The sequence below is a fragment of the Brachycentrus maculatus genome, unplaced genomic scaffold, assembly GCF_059751285.1.
Source record: "Brachycentrus maculatus isolate JH-2025_06_01 unplaced genomic scaffold, ASM5975128v1 h1tg000241l, whole genome shotgun sequence".
Lineage (NCBI taxonomy): Eukaryota > Metazoa > Arthropoda > Insecta > Trichoptera > Brachycentridae > Brachycentrus > Brachycentrus maculatus.
This window is the reverse complement of record NW_028280992.1, coordinates 517,369-537,756: the sequence shown is the minus strand read 5'-3', so window position 1 is coordinate 537,756 and position 20,388 is coordinate 517,369. Positions and strand designations below refer to the sequence as shown.

Genomic DNA, 20,388 nt, shown 5'->3' with positions numbered 1-20,388 from the left:
AGTGAGCGATATATCACATATCGTGGGCAAAAAAACGTTAACTCTAAAATCCCTGTTCTTTAAAGCTTTTAGCCTGCATATTAAACTTAAATACCCGCTTTTAAACTTAACGTTGAATTTACTTTAAAAACCACATAAATATGACATTTTAAACTACTTAGTGTATTTTGCCAGTTTATAGAACGTTATAATACTTTATAATACTGCATAATAAGTCAAAATTTAAGATTTTCGAGTTAAAGTTTTTATTTAATATTTTCGAGTTGAAGTTTTTATTTAATATTTTCGAGTTGAAGTTTTTTGCCAGTATACCCACAATTACCATTCTTGTTTTTTGCTAACAAATAAATTGACATAAAAAAAAATCAAGACAATAGGTACTCTTCTTGAATTATGTATCTTCTTCTAACCCTTATCTGCACCCAATGGTGCATAGGGCACTGCATCGTATTGACGCAGTGTTATCTTGATCATTAACACACGAAGGAAAGGTGATCAGCCCTCCGCTTCAGATACCGTCCAGGGTAATACTGAATTAATATTAAAATGGAAAAATCACTTTTATTTATTTGACCCCCCTGGGAATCGAACCCGGGACCTCCAGCACGGTAGCTAAACACGCTAATCATTACACCACGGAGGCGGACTAATATCGAAATATGGGAGATAAATATATGTAAACACGTATTTACAAATTCATTTACATAATTTGGGATTGTAGTGAAAATTCCATGCAAAAAAAGATTGCAACGATTAAAATCATTATTTTCGAATAAAAAACGTTTAACGAAATATCCGAAAAAATCTAGGTTGATTTCAGTACGCGTCAAGATATATTCTAACAAGATACATCTGCTGGGTGACTTGAGAACTACAGTCCATGTAGTGTACTATTACCGTGGAATTATTCTAAGTATTTAGTACTGGGAGCGGGAATTGAAATGAAAGTAACGTATTCTCCACTAGTTTTAACAGCATTGCTACCAACTTGCAAACGCGTAATGAAACGATATACCCCCAACGTACTGAAATGCTGTATATCGAATATTGCAAATTAAATTGTGTACTTGTGTCAAATTCGATATTACTCCCGAATCAAAACACTGTTGGAATATCATTCTCTTAAAATTGGCGTTTACGATGTTCTGGTGAGGGTTCGATATTGTTTGGAAAAGCGAGGCCACAGTATTACACTACATACATGATAGAATTAAACCATTACACAATGTATCAATGTCACTATTTATAGATTATAACCATTGGTTGACACGAAACAGATTGAGGCAGTGTTTTTATTTATTTTAAGGCGGGATATTCGATAGCCCGCAGCTTAATTTTCTTTAAACCCAGGTGACATTTAACTAAATTATAATTTTTTCTTAAAACACCGTTATTGTATTGAAAATTTAAGTTTTTCTTCAAAATAAATATATGGTTTTTAAAAGAAGAGTTATTGGAAGGTAAGGAATGCCTCGATATACATGTCACAATAGATTTTAAGTAAAAATTATATGTAAAACTTTAATTAAAAATGAAAGGTAAGAAGTTTAAAAATATTATATTTATTTTTTTAATATAAAAAAGATGTATTTCCATTTTAGTTTTACTTGGTAAATACCGCAATTAATCAAAATCAGCGAAAATAATGCAGAATGCATCCAAACACGTGTCACAATGGATTATAAGAAATAATGTTTTTTGGCAAATACTCAAAATAGTGGTATTAACCAAGTAAAACTTAACTTAAAAATGGATAAAAATGTGACTGCCGAATCGATAAATGAAATCTCTGGATTTAATCCCTAAGAAAATAATTTTGCTATATGAATTTGTCCTAAAACGGGATTGTAAAAAAAATCGCAAACAATTTTCTTATATCGCTCACTCCTTTCAAGAACGTCATAAATCAAAAAAGATTTTTCAGGAGAATGTTTTTAAAGTTTGAAAATATAATACAGTTTATTAAAAATTGCAAAGCCACTTATAGAACTTTTTACTGTGCAACAGATCTTTTTAGGTAAAACCTGATGGTTTTTTCTCCATTTGAAAAATAACTAGTTTATTTTTTTTAAATAATTAAACAAAACATTTTCTTCAAAATGGAAAAACAACACTTCTCTGCCCTGTAGCGGGTAAATATTAAGTTAAAAATATGCCTCTTTTGCTGGGATATAGTACATTTTCTGGGCATTCCGAAAACACGCACAACTGAAAATTGTCGATTTTCGATTTATGACGTTCTCGAAAGGAGTGAGCGATATGGTTATATTTTTTTGGACTATTGAGTAACAATAACTGGAATTCGGTCGATTATTTACCAACACATTTGTTTACTCGACCAAAAATTTGGGATTTCACTTGATTCATAAACGAAGACCCTAAAAAATATATATGTACATAGATACTTTAATAAAAATATTATTTCTGTATACAAGGCAAGAGTTTATCTTGGTGACCTTACATACGTACATAGAGAATAACATGTTAATTGAATGTGTAATTCTGTAACGTAAAAAAACGTAGGTTTATGAGGTTACAAGACAGCTATTTATGAGAAATTTACAAATTATTTTTTGACATCTCATCAAAGATGAAGAAGAATATGGAAGTCTGGCCATTTACGGGGCTTACGACCGTCATAGGCTGGTTTAAGTGATCACTTTACACGCGTGTAACATTCACCAATTCTACCCATTATTGACAACCACACTACTCAAATTCTTGGAAATTCTATATATATGAACCAATTTAGAAACCTTGTTCATGAATCACTAGAACTTCACTAGAGACATCTATTGGTGAGATGTAAAGAAGCTTTTTATTAAGCAGAAACTCTTATATTAGTATGAGATCCGAATCCTGGATTATAATCACACACATGAGAAACGCCAGAAAATACCATTTTCATTTTTATTATTAAGCTTATAATTTGACCAGATAATTTATTTACAACATTTTGAGTGTGTCCAAATACTTGTTCACAAAATCTGGATTAACTCCAATTACAGGAGTTATTTTCATATTATTTTTTGACATCTCATCTTCCATATTCTTCTTCATCTTTGATTTTTTTTGTAGTAAGACTATATTAGTTCAATGAATAGAGCGATTGATAGACATCAACAAATTTTCAGTTGTGCATGCTTTCGGAATGCCCAGAAAATGTACTATATCCCAGCAAAAGAGGCATATTTTTAATTTTACATTTACCCGCTACAGGGCACAAAATGTTGTTTTTGCATTTTGAAGAAAGGGTATTGTTTAATATATTTTTTAAATGTACTAAATATTTTTCAAATGGAGAAAAAAACCTTCAAGTTTTACCTAAAAAGATCTGTTGCGCAGTAAAAAGTTCAATAAGTGGCTTGATATTTATTTTTAATACATTGTGTTTTATTTTTAAACTTTAAAAACGTTCTCCTGAAAAAACAAGTTTTTTGATTTATGACGTTCTTGAAAGGAGTGAGCGATATGCGCTGGAAAAAAATTCATACAAATTCAAATGATCAAAAAAATCACACGTGTCCTTCAAACGCTGACGTGACACGTCATTAAAAAAATTGCAGTGGATAATTGTTTTTTTATAAACACAGGTATTTTGGAGATAGATAACAATACTTTAAAACGGGCATCCAGAAGACGTAACGGATCTTTGTCAGACGGGACGAATACCTAATTCAACATACTCAACCTATAAAGGATTGTATTAGACTCGTTTTGTGTTTATAACAGCCGATGTAATTAATATTTTCATTCGTCATTTTCTTTTGGAAAATTCGCCTTCGAAAAAACGTTATTTTCGTAAGTTGGCACTGAATGACGTCACAGAAACGATGAAGTTATTTGAATATTGGTAACATTGCAAAATTATTGGCGGCTCTATTTGTTGATGTCTATGGTCCACCCTCCCACCCCCCCCCCATCTCCCCTCATATTTGTATAACACAAAGTGATTAGACATATTAATTTATAAGCCAATAATTCCAACATCGTGGTAAATGCCTACTCTTAATATCTACGCAAATAAATGCTCAGAAACCACAATAGGACAATAACTGAACGTTTTACCCCACGTGGAAAAATACATAATAATCATTTCATTTGAAGATGAGTTATTTTCTGGGTAATCCGGTGATTAAACTTAATTTGTGACGTTAGATAAAAGTATGTTTTGTCATCTCAGATGATCAATCTTATTATACAACCTTATATTATTAATTTAACCCAAGATAACTAAACATTCGTCCACGCGACGACGCCCTTCTCCGAGAGAGTCAAGTGGACTTCCCTGCACCCCGCACCCGCCAGGCTTTGTTTACGGAATAGGGATTTATTGTTAAAATGTTTCTTACATTCATTCCAAATAAACCAAACTTAAGTGTCATGTAATCATCATCATCAAACCCTTATCCGCACCCCGATGGTGCATAGGGCACTGCATCATATAAATGCAGTATTATATTGATCGTTAACACACGAAGGAAAGGTGATCAGCCCTCCGCTTCAGGTACCAGTGCAGAGTAATATTAAATAAATATTAGAGAAAAAATCACTTGTATTTATTTGACCCCCCTGGGAATCGAACCCGGGACCTCCAGAACGGTAGCCGAGCGTGCTGACCATTACACTACGGAGGAGGAGGTTATGTAACCAGTTACTATTTTTAATAAATACTTTAGATAATTTTCAAGTTTTAATTGCTTAGTCCGCCTGACGAATGTTTAGTTATCTACAAATAAAGTTTAGTTATCTAGGGTAAGTAACAATAAATTAGTAAAACGACAGCGTTGCCATGTTTCAAAATACGATGCAATGGAATATCATTAGATCATTGACCTCAAACTTTTGAAAAAATGTTACCATACAATAATGTAATCTATGTACATTTATTTTATTTTATATATTTTAATAACGCAGTTCTCTCCAATAGAGACTAAGCTCTTGTGCTTGGAGAGGGACTTACACTTATTATTTCGACGGCCCCTACGTAAAGTACCCTATTTTTTTTTTTTAATTACCTAACGTTTAAGTGAATCTGAAATCTAGCTATGGCTTATGCAACACCGCTTATCATGACCCTACTCAGGCTTCAACTTTTCAACATTTCATAGCCTATTCCTCTACTCGTGAGTGGATTTCCTCTTTATGTTTAAAATTACTAAAATTTCATGTAATTCATTCTAGGCAAAAACACTCGCTAAAGTACTCTATCTGCAAATCTGTTACTTTATAGGAGAGAGCTTATAAGAGTTTTTCAACGTATTTTTTTATTTTATTAATTAACGGTTTTATCTGAAATTCTAAACTAGTATTATAATATTTTTTGACATATCATCAAAGATGAAGAAGAATATCGAAGTCTGGGCATTTACGGGGCTTACGACCGTCATAGGCTGGTTTAAGTGATCACTTTACACACGTGTAACATTCACCAATTCTACTCATTATTGACAACCACACTACTCAAATTCTTGGAAGTTCTATATATATGAACCAATTTAGAAACCTTGTTCATGAATCACTAGAACTTCACTAGAGACATCTATTGGTGAGATGTAAAGAAGCTTTTTATTAAGCAGAAACTCTTATATTAGTATGTGAGATCCGAATCCTGGATTATAATCACACACATGAGAAACGCCAGAAAATACCATTTTCATTTTTATTATTAAGCATATAATTTGACCAGATAATTTATTTACAACATTTTGAGTGTGTCCAAATACTTGTTCACAAATATCCAGATTTTGTGAACAAGTATTTGGACACACTCAAAATGTTGTAGTATTATACATTCAAAAACACGATAAAATAATGTATTACGTCGTTTTAAAACTTTATGCTTTGTCAAAATTAAGTAGTTAGCGTTTTAGGAGTTCAGTTCATTTCGAAAATTCAATGTAGATCTTATACGTAGCGTCGTTATATATGTAGCGTCTTATACGCCTGAAAACTAGGCGTAATTTATTATATATTTTTTGTTTATTTATATTTGTACATAACGGTCTGTTGATAACGTACACCAAATATCTCAAAATTGACTAAAATGTAGTTAGAGCACTATACGTAGGGCACGTCGATTTATTGTTTATGTTTATTGATCATGCACTCAATTAATTTCTATAATAATGATTTTTTTTTCATATTTTTTTTTCTTGTATCAATTGCATATAATTCATTCAATTTATTCTTAGCATCTTAATGTTTACAATTTTTATAGGTCATTACTTATTATTAAAACCCTTATCCGCACCCAATGGTGCATACGGCACTGCATCATAAACGCTATGTTATCTTGATCGTTAACACATGAAGGAAATGTGATAAGCCCTCCGCATAAGGCACCAGTCCAGGGTAATATTGAATAAATATTAAAGCGTAAAATCACTTATATTTATTTGACCCGCCCCCTGGGAATCGAACCCGGGGCCTCCAATACGGTAGCCGAGTTTTCGGAATGCCCAGAAAATGTTCTATATCCCAGCAAAAGCGGCATATTTTTAACTTAATATTTACCCGCTACAGGGCAGAAAGTGTTGTTTTTGCATTTTGAAGAAAAGGTATTGTTTAACAATTTTTTTAAACATACTAAATATTTTTTAAATGGAGAAAAAACATTCAGGTTTTACCAAAAGTAATATGTAGCACAGTAAAAAGTTCAATAAGTTGATATTTATTTTTAATACATTTTATTCTATTTTTAAACTTTAAAAACTTGTGAAAAATCAAGTTTTTTGATATATGACGTTGTTGAAAGGAGTAAGCGATGTATGTACATCGATCACGCGTCACGCTATGGGCACGTGTTAGCTGGATCATTTAATGAAACAACTAAATCATCCGCGAATTGGATATTCATTATATCGCTAAAGTTACGGAGCCCGAAATAATAATAAAAAAGACACTAGCAGATCTGCTAGATACGCTACTGACTATCTAGCAGAAGTACACAAGATAAAATATTGTAATGAGAATAATAAAATACATATAATAGAAAATATCAACAAAAACATCAATTAATTATACAACTTCAAAAATCACTCAAAACTAGAAACAAACATATCCCAAAGATGTAAAAATATGTTATTATAAAATACCGAAATGCAAAACAAAACAGTACCAACATAATTATTTAAACTCGGGAATAAAACATTTCAACAGCCTCCCTTTAGAAATTAAAAATATAAAAGACGCTCTAAAAAATAAATAAATACACATACAGACTATATAATAGAAAATGAAACAAGATAACTACCTCGTATCGCATTAAAATATGTGTTCCCCAGTAATATTTTTTTAAATGTATAACATGATACTATCAACAACAACAAAAAATAATAATAAAGGCCCTCTCCAAGCACAAGAGCTCAGTCTCTTTTTTGGAGAGGCTCAGCGCAACTAAAATTATAAGATCATATTAAGTAGAAATGTATAGAAATTGTATTAAATAATGTAACTAAGTATATTTAAAAAAAAACGATAAAAGCTATAAAATATTTATGAGTTACTTAAAACATTTTTACCATCTTTCAAATGGTGTTTCTCAAATAAAATAATTAGTAGAATTGTAATTTTTAAAATTCTAGCCCAACATTATTTTTAAATGTCTGTAAATTAATAATGCCTAAATACTTTTAAAACAAATAAGTACATATGTAGGCATTGAGTTTGTGCTTCTTCTTTGCTATCCACACCTAATGGTGCATAGGCCACTCAACCCATCGATGCAGTGTTCAGATATAAAATAAATATTAGAATGAAAATGCTCTTTGACTCCTATGGGAATCGAATTCGGGATTTTAAAGGTAGACAAACGCGCCAACCACTGCACTGCTAGTTGTTATTTTATTATATTTTAATTTATTTACAACCTTCTAGTTATTAGTACAATATATCGTTTCAACTTAAGAAAAATATTATTAAAGGGATAAAATACGATATTAAAGATAAATATTTAATTTTTTTCATTTAAAAAAGCGTACCTGGAAGGGGCACTTTGAGACGCATCTTTCAAAAAGATTCAGCTCGTCAACTAACTCAGATTTCACTATAGTCAGCACGCAGAAAAACAGCACAATTGTAGTAAAATAAAACACCGAGAACGTCCATGCCATGATAAAACTACTAAATATTAAAATCTAAATTGTCTAAAAACATTTGTTAGACATTTTTGATTGACGTCCGATTTTCCGACAACAATTCGAAAATCACTAGATATTTTTTTCAAATCCCACTTACGGAGACAACATAAGCATTGTTTTGATAACAAAAGCGTTCAAATATTTTGTAAACGCGGCAATTCGATATTTTAACGGCGACGACAGCGCACACCCAACACCGGCGAGTGATGTTGTGAAACTAAAAAATAAAAGCACAACCCAAACGGAAGTACCGACAAATTATCTGTACACGACGCGCAAGGGTACGACGCACACAGTAAACGGAAGAAAAACATAAAGGTTCCGCGTGTGTAAAGCCGCAATTTTTACTCTTATATCGGCCAATTTTTTAAGGATCAAAATAATAGTTCAACCTTTTTAAAAAATATATCTATTAGTTGCCTAAGAAAACTCTCCTTGCCTATTATGTACAAGGATTTATGGCATATTTAGTTTATTGTATATGTCTTAAAAATGATAGTGGATGTGTATATTTAATAATAAATAAATAAGTTCACCCTAAATGTGTCGCCTACTTTCAAAATCAGCCAGATCCCATTTTTTAAGATTTTGAAATAAATACCCTATCGGTTTTTTTTTTATTACCTAACGTCCAAGTGACTCTGAAATCTAGCTACGGCTTATGCAGCACCGTTTATCATGTCCCTACTCAGGCTTCAACTTTATAAGTTTCATAGCCTATGCCTACTTGTGAGTGGATTTACTCTTTATGTTTAAAGTTACTATTTCATGTAATTCATGAGTGAAAATTCTAGGCAAAATCACTCGCGAAATACCCTATCGGAATGCCAATTGTGTGTTTTATTGTTTAAAATATTTATATATTTGAAAACCCTGCTAAAAAAATACTTAAAAACAGCGTTTTATTTCAAATTCCGGTATATTCATGGAACTTTCCTTCTGACCCATATCGGCCAATCAGAAAGCGGGAATAGGTCAAAAATTAAGTTGACGTCATTATCGGTTTGTGTCTCGTGTTTTTTTTTTTAATACTGAAAGAAATTCTAAAAAAATGTGAAAATTCTCTATTTCATAATATTTTATCTAAAGATAGACAAATCTTTTACACATAAGTGTTACCCGGAGAATCTTGCATTTTTTGTAAAATCGACTTACATGGATCTGGCGGATTTTGAAAGTAGGCGACACAAATACAATACGATACAATAATACAATAGACACAATGGATTAAAACTTCAACCTTCAAAACTTCCAAAATTAAGTGGCTTTTGATTCTGAAATATTTTGTTTACAATCTTATACGAGCTATACTAAAAAAACGCAATATGGTTATTTTGAGGCATTTTCGCATTATTTTATTAAATAGTTTTATGCACTTAACAGTTTTACGACGTCATATGAATTTTCTAAACGCATTTAAATTATGTATATTTAAAATCACTTACAAAATAACATCTTCGCGGACTGCGAATTTTATGACGTCACGTTAGTTGACATTGGCTGGGCGTTGTGCAGGATGGATCCAGTCCTCAAACAAATAAAATTATTAAGGGTATATTCGCAAATACAAAACTCATCCGCCGGCCGACCCCCAAAGAGGTAACACGTCTTTCCACGCCCGATTTTTTTAAGAATGTTTATGTTTAAGAATGTTTGTTTTTTAGAATATATTATAAAGATAAAATGTTTTTTTAACTCGTTTCAATAACTCATTTCTCTTAGAAACCATATGATTATTTCGAAGAAAAACTTATTTTTGCAACGCAAAAACAGTGTTTAAAAAAATCTATTAAGTAAAATATTACCTGGGTTTAGAGAAAAATAAGTTGCGACTTATTGAATAGTAGGCCTTATATGTTATATCAATGATTATGATAGTATGCAAATATTTAATGATATGTTTTATCAATGTCCGGCTCTGTAATGTAATGGTCAACACGCTCGGCTACCGTTCTGGAGGTCCCGGGTTCGATTCCCAGGGGGGGTCAAATAAATATAAGTGATTTTTTCACTGTGATATTTATTCAATATTACCCTAGACTGGTACCTGAAGCGGAGGGCTGATCACCTTTCCTTCGTGTGTTAACGATCAAGATAACACTGTGTTTGTATAATGCAGTGCCCTATGCACCATTGGGGTGCGGATAAGGGTTTTAATTGAAATTGAATTGTATCAATGATTTTGATAGTATGCAAACATTTATTATCATGTACGTTATTTATTAAGCCGTGGAAGTTGTTTATTATACCTACATAACGGCAAATAAATAGGGTTTTGTGTGATTTTTGAATTTTTTAAATGTGTTTAATTTATATTGGAAACTGACCCCGTATAATTTAATATTTATGAATAAGTTTATATTGCATTGTAAACTTTGAACCACACTATCTTGTATATGGGCTGGTCACTTTCTGCATAATACCTGGGATTTATCACAATCGAGTGGGTTCACACAGGGGGGGGGACAATTTTTTTAAGGTATTCTCGTTCTTAATACAGATTATGTTATTATAATTTTGAACGAATACAATAATTTGAACATTCATAGAAGCATATTAAAATCATTAAAATGTGTTTTGAATATAAAACGTTTTTACAAAATACCCTACTAGAGTATAAAAGGATATAATACTCATGAAGGGCCAGAAAACCTATACTTTCACATTAAATAAATCTCAACCAGCTAAAATATTATTAACTTTGATTTCTTTAAAAAGTTCACTATATACATGTAACATTTCAGAATACATATATTGTTTTATTTGATAAAAATACCCTACAGATTCACTGTATTGTAATATGCACGCTCCACTAGTCCGAACAGAAGGTAAATTTTAGGCGTTCGGATTAAAGAAGTCCAGCTGTATTTGTATTTCTCTTCATACACAAACATTATATTTCAGTATTTTTTTCAGATAAGCCTGTATTTGAATTTAGTACAGTACATTTGTGGGGTATTTATTGTAACTGTAGACAGTTGGTAGAATTCCATATTGAATTGTTGGGTCAAATATCCAAAATTAAACAAGGTTTATTTGGTTGAATTCTACATTTATTTATGTATATCAAACACTATTTGTTTGTTGTGTTTGATAATGTCCTAAGAAGACGAGACGCATCACGTATTAACATATACATAAATAAATGTAGAATTCAACCAAATAAACCTTGTTTAATTTTGGATATATTACCCAACAATTCAATATTTGTGGGAGACAAACCTACAAACTCTGATTCAGAGAACTCAACACTATACCGTAAAGGTGAATCATCAACTGCCCGACTTGTCAATTTTATCTTCAAATCCTATCCTATATTATATAATTTCATTGTTTGTGTTGTCCGCCTGGATGGACACACAGAACAACTTGATTTGATAACTAACAAACTCTATTTTAGAGGCTTGTCCTCAAGTAGGATAGTTAGGAAAAGGAAGGTAAATATGAAAAATACATTATAAACACCCAGACCATTTGAATATGAATATTTCTTGAATTCATTTTGCAATTGGCGGGAATCGAACCTGCAACGCCAATGCCAATAAATATGAATCGAACCTGCAATGCCAATAAATATAAATAATTATCTGTAATTTATATTTGAAGCACTAACGTTGTGCTTTTCCGTTTAATAATTAAAATGTAACTTTGTTTTAAAATCACTATAAATATTTTCGTCCGCCTCCGTAGTGTAATGGTCAGCACGCTCGGCTACCGTTGGTCCTGAGGTCCCGGGTTCGATTCCCAGGGGGGGTCAAATAAATATAAGTGATTTTTTCTCTCTAATATTTGTTCAATATTACCCAGGACTGGTACCTGAAGCGGAGGGCTGATCACCTTTCCTTCGTGTGTTAACGATCAAGATAACACTGTGTTTGTATAATGCAGTGCCCTATGCACCATTCGGGTGCGGATAAGGGTTTGAATGAATAAATATTTTATTATAACTTAATTATAAAGTCTATGGGTTTCGAAGCTAACCGCTTCTTTATAGAAACCAGTAGGCATTATTATTAAGATATAATAAAATATTTATAGTGATTTTAAAACAAAGTTACATTTTAATTATAAATATTTATCGCTTTTTAAAATAAAAACATTTGTGTCGACGAAAAATTGTTTATTAATAAAATACAACATTAATATGAAAATACAATCATTGCTTTTTCCTAACCATCTTAAGAGATGGGGGAGGAGCAAGTGGTAGTTTGAGTACAATAGATGGGTTACTTTTATCACCAACTACATGAGCCCCGACTACCTTGGCCATTTGAGTAATTTTAGGTATTGTTGTGCCACATAACGAACATAAGCTTTTTGCATCAGGTATGCAATAGTTCTTGGCTATGAGGAGAACCACGATAAGGTAGCAAACTGCTTTATCTTTCAGGGACTGGGGACGCGTTCTTCCCTTATCATTGACCATAGAGAAAGAACTGAAAATCAACTCGTTAATCAAATCAGAATAATAACAAATGACATATTTTGGATTGCAAACTTTCCTGTACGATTCCTTGAGATATGTCGTTATGCAATTTGCGTAAAGCAACAGAGAGCAAATTTTAACTTTGTCAGCAGTAGGTGATATTTTTAATGCGGAAATTTCTGAGGCGATATATTCTGATAATTCTATTTCGTGACTTTCATCTTCTAAAATAGAAATGGCGGTAGATTTCAAGGACTCCATATGTTCCGCATTTAAGAAATCATCGATATTGTATACGTCTTGAACACTTTTAGCTTCTCTGTTTATGCAAGGAATGTACTTATCCAGCGTGTCTCCGGTGTCCGTTTTATGATGGGAAATATCCGATACATCTATTTGTTTCTCATTTATCGTTTTTTCTAATTGATCCTTCATTGTCTCAATGTCAATTTTCATCTTTTTATTTCGTTCCAACATTCGTTTGCGACGCTTAGATCCGAAGGCTTCTCCCAGCTGCTCTCGAGCGTCTGTAACATCGAGAATCGCGTTCTTTTCCGGATTTTGCTCCGCTTCCGGAAGAGCTTTGACCAGCGCATTTCCTACTTCTATTAATCTGACTGCGCCCGTTCTTCTGTTTCTAGCTACAATGAGGTTCCGGCAGACATTATCATCCTTTTCTTCACCGACGTAGATCATCTTATTTAAAGCGATTACAGCATTTTTGTTAGACTTTTTCGAAGAGAGGTCGGAGTACATTCTAGCTTCACATTCAACTTTGCCTGTGTGATTCAAATTTCCGTTTTGGAAAGAAATTATAAGTGGGTAAGCATCTTGTTTGCTATACACTTCTGTAACCTTATAATTAGAACCCATGGTTACAGTCACGTTTTGGAACCTTTTAATACAAAAATATTAACACAAAAAACTGTGGAAAATCTCGAGTTATTCAAAATCGAAACGTCAAAAGCACATGTTGATAACTGAAAATGAAGTCTTGCTATTTTAAAAAATTAATAGCACCATAAATTATTTTATTTTAGGATAAATATATATTTTTAGCTGTAAATTCTATAATATGATAGATGGCAACACGCGAAGAGACGTCAATGTCAAATATGTAGTACCTACCATAGTATTATTTTTAAATATCCACCTTGTGTCAAATTAGTTAGTCTGTGCTTGTGTCGGTATTATCAAAATGAAATATTTTTATGGTGAAATTTTTTTCATCTTCTATTTATATAAATACGACTTATGTAGTTTTTTTTAAATATTATAATTTGCTCATGATACATTACTACTACGACTGTTTGCCTCTGCCAAAACCGCACTGGTTGTTTTATGTGTACAAGTGTCAAGTTTGATTATTTTTTAAAGTTACTTTTGTTCGACTAGCAAAAAAATGAACTGCAATTCGAATACTGTTCTTTCAAAAATATGTGGTTTATGTGGCGTACTGAGTGACAATCTTGACGATTTAACTAAAAACCCTCGATTTGAAAACTTTCAGTGGGTAACGCGAAATGAGGTACCATAGATGTCTCATATATTTTTTCACTTTTTATTTTTATTTTTCTTACTTCTAACCTGATCTTTAATTTGAGTGTATTTTTTTTCAGAATAGTGGTGACAATATTAAAATACAAAGCTCTTGCAAGAAATGCACCAAGAAAATTAATCTGTTGGTCCACAATGTATCAGAAATATGGAAAACCTACCTTGCTACACAAGATATATTACAAAATTGTGTCGTTTCTGCTCTCGAGAAGGATTGCAATGAATTGCAAGAATCAAAACATGAAAATTTATTGCCAACAAATGAATATTCAACTTTTTTAAAAGATGACTCTATTAAACTTGGTGAGTTAATGCTTTCTTCAATCGCCCTACCCGTATGAAACTTCGCGATACATCTGTTATATTATCGCCTGAATACAACAAGCCATTTCCCGTATGTTCAGGTATAAAAAGAACATACTTAATTATATTTAAAAAAGTATACCCGCAACCACAGAAACGTTTGTGATACATCAAGTTGTTCTTACTCGCCCTACGCATACAAATAGGTCGGGTTTTATTGGGTTGTGGTCCCGTGGTTAGTGTTGCGGACTCTTGAGTCAGAGCTTCTGGGTTCGAACCCTTCTTCTTTATTAGTCCTTTGACCTCCACTACTGGATATAGGACTCTTCCCCTTCTTTCCATTTACTCCGGATGGTTGCTGCTCGCAGCCAGTTTTTACCCCCCACAGCGACAATATCGTCAGACCAACTCTTTTGGGGACTTCCGACACCCCTTTTGCTCTCCCAAGGTCTCCATCGTAGAATTCTTGGAGTCCATCTTGTGGGGTCCTGTCTCGCTATATGTCCTACCCACTGCCATTTGAGTTTTGCCACGCTGTCCATGATGTCCTCTACTTTGGTTTTTTTTCCTGGTTTTTTTATTTTAATTTTATCCATCAAGCATGTAAATATATCTTTGTTTATTTTTTCAGATAACATATCAAGTGAAGTTATTAAAAAGGAGATTGAAAGCAGTGTTAATATTGAAGGCTGCACGGATATTGAATGGTTGATGGATACAGAATCATTAGATAGTATTAAATATGCGTTAAATTCTGCTAATAACAAACAACCATCAGAAGGAACTGAATGTAAGGATGCCTTTACAAGGTATATAAATGGAATTATTGTATGAAGAAAATTCTGAATGTTCCAAGTTTCATTGGAGATATTGTTGTATTTATTATTATAAGATTTTTTGAAAAAGGAATAACTCGCAAAGCCTCTACTTTTAGAGGCTTGTCTGTAGGTAAGATAGTATGAATAGGGAAGGTAAATATGAAAAATACATCACAAACACTCAGACCGATTGAAAATAAATTTCTTTCTTGAATTTATTTTGCAATACGTATGGTATCAATTATGGAAAATAGGGCTTACAAAATATGCCACAATTTTTCTTTTTTTAATGAATTCATTTAACATGTTAGAGATGTATACCAAATGCATTTATATATATATATATACAGAACACTTAGAAGTTCCATTCTTCATATGCTTTAGAAAACCATTTGTTGGACTGAACAAAAATCAATTTGTTTTGTTATTAAATGTTTAAGGACCAATAACCGCGGCCGAACCTATAAAAGCATTTCCCCGAATTATATAATTCCGATTAATGGGGAATTCCGGTGCACCATCTGCAATGACACATTCCTCCACCGCTACAAGGCAGAGCACCATGTCAGGAAGCATCACACCAAAGAGAGGCCGTTTACTTGCCAAATATGTTCCAAAGGGTTTATGGCTTCTCATGACCTCAACAGACATGTCACTTGCGTTCATGAACCAGGGAGATTCATTTGTGAGGTAAAAATAATAAGATACTTTTTACCAGTGGCGTGCACAGAGTTTTTAATCAGGGTAGGCAATAAGAAAACGGCATTTTACAATTTAAAAAAAATTATGTCATAACTCTCCGCCTCCGTAGTGTATGATCAGCACGCTCGGCTACCGTTCTGGAGGTCCCGTTTCGATTCCCAAGGGGGGTAAATTAAACATAGGTGATTTTTTCACTGTAATATTTATTCAATATTACCATGGACTGGTACCTAAAGCGGATGGCTGATCACCGTTCCTTCATGTGTAAACGATCAAGATAACACTGCGTTTATATGATACAATGCCCTACGCACTATTGGGGTGCAGATAAGGGTTTTATTATTTTATTATTATTATGTCATAACTCTAATAGTGCATGTTTTGCCGCGGAGAAATAACTGAGAAAATTGTAGTTATAAAGAATATATATTACAGTCAAGCGCACTATTCCTTCGCTATCACAGTTTTCCATATTTTTTTCCATTAAACTAGGGTAGGAACTGCTTATGTGTCTATATGAAATGCACGCCACTGCTTTTTACTAATTTTTGCAAGTTCATCCAAAAACAAGTTCAGTAACCCTATTAGATGACCAAGATATACAACGTTCTTCTAAACTGCTAGTATAAAACTAATGCAGTTACAGAAACACTCATTTACTATGCGCGACATTGACATGCTACATAGTTATATGCGTTTACACACGTACAAACACACACACTAAGACGATTCCTAAATATTTGGGCTACCTGATATCTTTCATTTTTCTTTTTTTTTATGTCAATTGCGTTTATTATTTGCCTCACTTATTATGTACAAGATTAGATCATTAAATGCATTTCTGTTTCTTCTAACAACAACAAAAAATATGTTTTATGTTAATCTGTGTTGGGAATGGGAAGGATAATTTTGTGTAGGCCAACCAGGAACTTCTCAGCATTTGCTCATTGCTGGAAGGAAACCACGTAAATTCCTCAAGGGACGCCGGATTGTTGACTGTCATCAACAGACATTCCATTTCACTAGAAGAGGATTGGGCATTTTGTGCCCTAGCTTGATTTATGGTACCAATACCTGTTTATCTTTATGACAAATTAAAAATACTACTGATATCTTTAATATGTAATTCTGGGGTGATTCTAACTGGTCAATTAATAAAATCATGAGGTTTATTAATGGTATGTTTTTTTACTTGTAGAAATGTGGCAGACGATTTCAAAAGCGATATCTTTTATCTGCACATGAACAAAGCCACATTGGACCTCCGACAATACTTTGTACCTATGGAAAATGCACCAAGAAGTTCTACGCTGATAGCGTTTTGAAAATGCACATTGCAAACAGTCATATTGGTAACTATACCTTATATTCATTTTCTTTGAATAAATATTTAATTCCTTCTGACCGAAACTTTAAATAAAGTTAGGTTAAATACTGTGGTTATTATGTAAATACATTATGTAAATATTAGCAATTTTCACCAATATTTATTTGTCATTATTAAATTAAGTTTTGCTTAGTAAATACCACTATTTCTTAAAAATGTATTGTGACACGCGTTTCGATACATTCCGCATCATTTTCAAACACCGTATGATAGTATTATTTATCGAGTAAAACCTAAATAAAAAATTAATAGATATTACCGCAATGTGACTGCCGAATCAATTAATGAAATTTTTTATTATTACCCTCGACTGGTATTTGAACCGCAAGACTAACCACGTTGCCTTTTTTTAATGATAACACTGCTTTTTTATATATATATATTTTTTTTTTTATAACTTAAATTTAAGCAATAAACTTTCAAAATAAGAAATTCATCAAATTTAACTATAATTAACTATATGTATTCAATTTTCGAATGTACATATTTTTTTCTTATTGTTTAGGTCTGAAATTCGTATGCGAGCAATGTGGACAAGCGTTTCGCACTAAAATCCGTCTCACAAATCATCTGCAGAGACATGGAGACAAGACTATAGAGTGTCCGCACTGCCCTAAAATGTTTTACATTAAGACTGATCTACTTCTACATATGAAATATCACAATGACAGTTTACCTTGGCGATGCAGAAACTGCGATATGCGTTTCAAAAGCACGAGGGGTCTACAAAACCACCTCTCCGTAATGCACGGTGAAAAAGTTAGCAAGGTTGATTTGTATAAACGGAATACTATATTGACAATTAAGTGATGATCAAAATCTTGTCTTTTATTTTTATAAATAACTTTTTACAATTCGACTTTTAATATATTTCTTAGCAAGCAAATAAATTCATACTAAACAAGATAATGTACTTTTCTTACTGAGAGCTCTTAATCTTTCTCCTATGGTGCTAAAAACTACCGCGAGCAACGGTGATATGTATTTTGTACACCATATGAAAATGTGATTTGAAAACCGAAAAAATGTGAATATTCCTAAATGTTGCTTTTATTGACCATATTTGAAGTTGAAATGAAACAATTTTGTAATGTTAGCTGTGGTAAGTATCTGAAAACGAGAAAAAATACATCGCAAGTAGCCTCAATAGATACCATAGTGACACAACCGTCGCAGAGGACGACCAAAGCACAGCGCGCACGCACACACTGGGAAACGTTTGTGTATTGGTGATTTTATCCCCGATTTCAGCACAATCTATTTATTTCCGTCGCTGCAAATCAATAACTTTTTATTAAAAACTTTTATGCAATACATAATTATATTATGGAGGAATACAAAAATTCTGAGCCCGTATCTAGTATATTTTATATCGATATTCTCATTTTTAAAGTTGAGTTGTAGTAAATATATATCACCGGGAGGGAAAGGTAATTAAATAAGGGAAATATAAGTTATTAATGTCTGGATATTTAAATTGCAATCAAATATAAATAAATTGTGATAGTATCATAACGTGATTAGGAGTACAAGAAGCTTGCAGTCTATACTCTATCAGTGCGATGTAGCTTGCAATAACTGTTATACAAAGTACTTGGAGATTCACTTAACAGGAATGAAATCTTTTTTGCACTAGTTTTAACCGAAAACATGACTGTATCTCAACAAACTTATCTGTAGAATTTGTGACATGGCTACTCTTGCCATTTTTAATACAGAACCGATTTTTATTGTGCAAAAATTTACAAAAGTCTGCGACATCCTATGAATTTTTTGGTGAGCATCAATAGTTACCAACTTACTAAATACATACCTGTTTTTTTGTAATTGAAAGTCGCTAGTGAAACCACTAGTTTTTTTACTAACACAAATAGGTTCTAAAAAAATCATTTTTATGTAGTCAATTGAATCCAATACCCTATTTATTTAGTACTCAATATATTACTAACAGTTTTGGTTACTAAAAAAATAATTATATTTTAAACTTTATTCTTATCAATAGGTAGGAGTGTACCGTAGAATCTATCAACGTATTGATGATTATGTTATACCATTATGAAAGTATTAGTGTTCCTATCTATGTGTTATCAGTATTTATGTAGGAATGATTGTAATGGCGAAATGTGCACATTATGATTCCAAGATAAAGTAAAGGCTCCCAGATGTATTTACCAATGTCTTGCATGGACTTTTTCATAAAATAAACTAATTCCTGATATTACTTCGCGATCTTAAATATGGATTTTGAAAATGTACGAGGTAAGTTTTCATACATTTATGTTGCTGTATGAAAAATATGAGATATTCTACTTATAATCTCTTTACAAAGCTAGGTTACCTGTCGGTTTTAATATAAACATTGCATGTTTTTTTTCAGTCAAAACTAAACGCCCGTATAAATGGGGTATATTTATAACTCTACTAATTATAATAATAACCCTTTGCGTCAGTTTGCCATTTCTAATAGTAAATCAATCCAAAAAATATCTACTTTATGGATTGATCGCTGCTATCTTCATAGTACTTTGCATTACCATTGGGCTGATGGAATGGTTCAGAAGAAAATCACAACAGAAAAAAATTAATAGAGAGGATGTCTGGGTGTCCCAAACACTTCACACAAGGGTAATTTTTTAAATATCTTATAAAAACGAACACAATCAAACTGATTTAAAGATAACTTATCAATGACTCAATTTGCAAGTGTGGTAATTTTTATTACATCATAGGAGCATAAAATAAAACAATGTTTATTATTGAAAATAAATCAAAATACTGAATTGTTTCCTCATTTGACAAAAAAAAATATTGACCTTCTCAAAATATCCAATTGAATGGTTTTCTAATCTTGTTGGTACTAAAAAATCTAAAAGCCCTTATCTATTTATAATAATTAATATGCATATAAATGTAATTTATGTTTGATTTTTTTATGACAACTGTTTTGATTTCTAACTATGTCGAAAAAACTATATAGATATATTTAAGTATATAAAATTAATTATTTATAGATTTAAAATATATTATAGTAACATGTACATCTCGGTCATCATA

General features: G+C 32.1%; 3 protein-coding genes across 5 annotated transcripts in view; 1 reads left to right on the top strand and 2 right to left on the bottom strand.

The window, feature by feature from the left end:
* The window catches only part of sev (receptor protein-tyrosine kinase sevenless), a 113,085-nt gene extending 104,725 nt beyond the window's left edge, over positions 1 to 8,360 (bottom strand). The window contains exon 1 of the mRNA XM_088264994.1: positions 7,983 to 8,360. Coding sequence (XP_088121120.1) covers positions 7,983 to 8,114 — 132 coding nt within the window. The 5' untranslated portion in view covers positions 8,115 to 8,360. The remainder of the gene's footprint in view (positions 1 to 7,982) is intronic.
* A 3,886-nt stretch (positions 8,361 to 12,246) lies between these two features.
* On the bottom strand, positions 12,247 to 13,563 carry Polr1E (RNA polymerase I subunit E). Its single transcript, XM_088264997.1, has one exon. It carries the CDS (start codon positions 13,438 to 13,440, stop codon positions 12,298 to 12,300), a length of 1,143 nt encoding a protein of 380 aa, XP_088121123.1. The 5' UTR covers positions 13,441 to 13,563; the 3' UTR covers positions 12,247 to 12,297.
* A 106-nt stretch (positions 13,564 to 13,669) lies between these two features.
* Positions 13,670 to 18,240, top strand: LOC148306452 (zinc finger protein 711-like). 3 transcript variants are annotated; one of them, XR_015838001.1, is made up of 6 exons: positions 13,670 to 14,095; positions 14,187 to 14,427; positions 15,059 to 15,217; positions 15,686 to 15,935; positions 17,146 to 17,299; positions 17,840 to 18,240. XR_015838001.1 is itself a non-coding variant. In XM_088264996.1 (6 exons), the coding sequence occupies exons 1-6, from the start codon at positions 14,091 to 14,093 to the stop codon at positions 18,142 to 18,144; spliced, it is 1,128 nt and encodes a 375-aa protein (XP_088121122.1). In that variant the 5' UTR covers positions 13,670 to 14,090; the 3' UTR covers positions 18,145 to 18,240. The 3 variants fall into 3 exon arrangements, 2 of the variants coding, with proteins under 2 accessions (XP_088121122.1, XP_088121121.1); XM_088264996.1 differs by having other exon boundaries at positions 14,192 to 14,427; positions 15,059 to 15,236; XM_088264995.1 differs by having other exon boundaries at positions 15,059 to 15,236.
* Positions 18,241 to 20,388: the final 2,148 nt, after the last annotated feature.

What these genes read in the sequence shown, in the direction of transcription:
- Polr1E (XM_088264997.1), bottom strand. Translation starts at nt 13,440, where the DNA reads ATGGGTTCTAATTATAAGGTTACAGAAGTGTATAGCAAACAAGATGCT.
- LOC148306452 (XM_088264995.1), top strand. Translation starts at nt 13,970, where the DNA reads ATGAACTGCAATTCGAATACTGTTCTTTCAAAAATATGTGGTTTATGT. An exon ending in TGTAAGGATGCCTTTACAAG is followed by an intron (nt 15,237 to 15,685) that starts GTATATAAATGG and finishes TAAATGTTTAAG; the next exon opens with GACCAATAACCGCGGCCGAA. An exon ending in CATTGCAAACAGTCATATTG is followed by an intron (nt 17,300 to 17,839) that starts GTAACTATACCT and finishes CTTATTGTTTAG; the next exon opens with GTCTGAAATTCGTATGCGAG.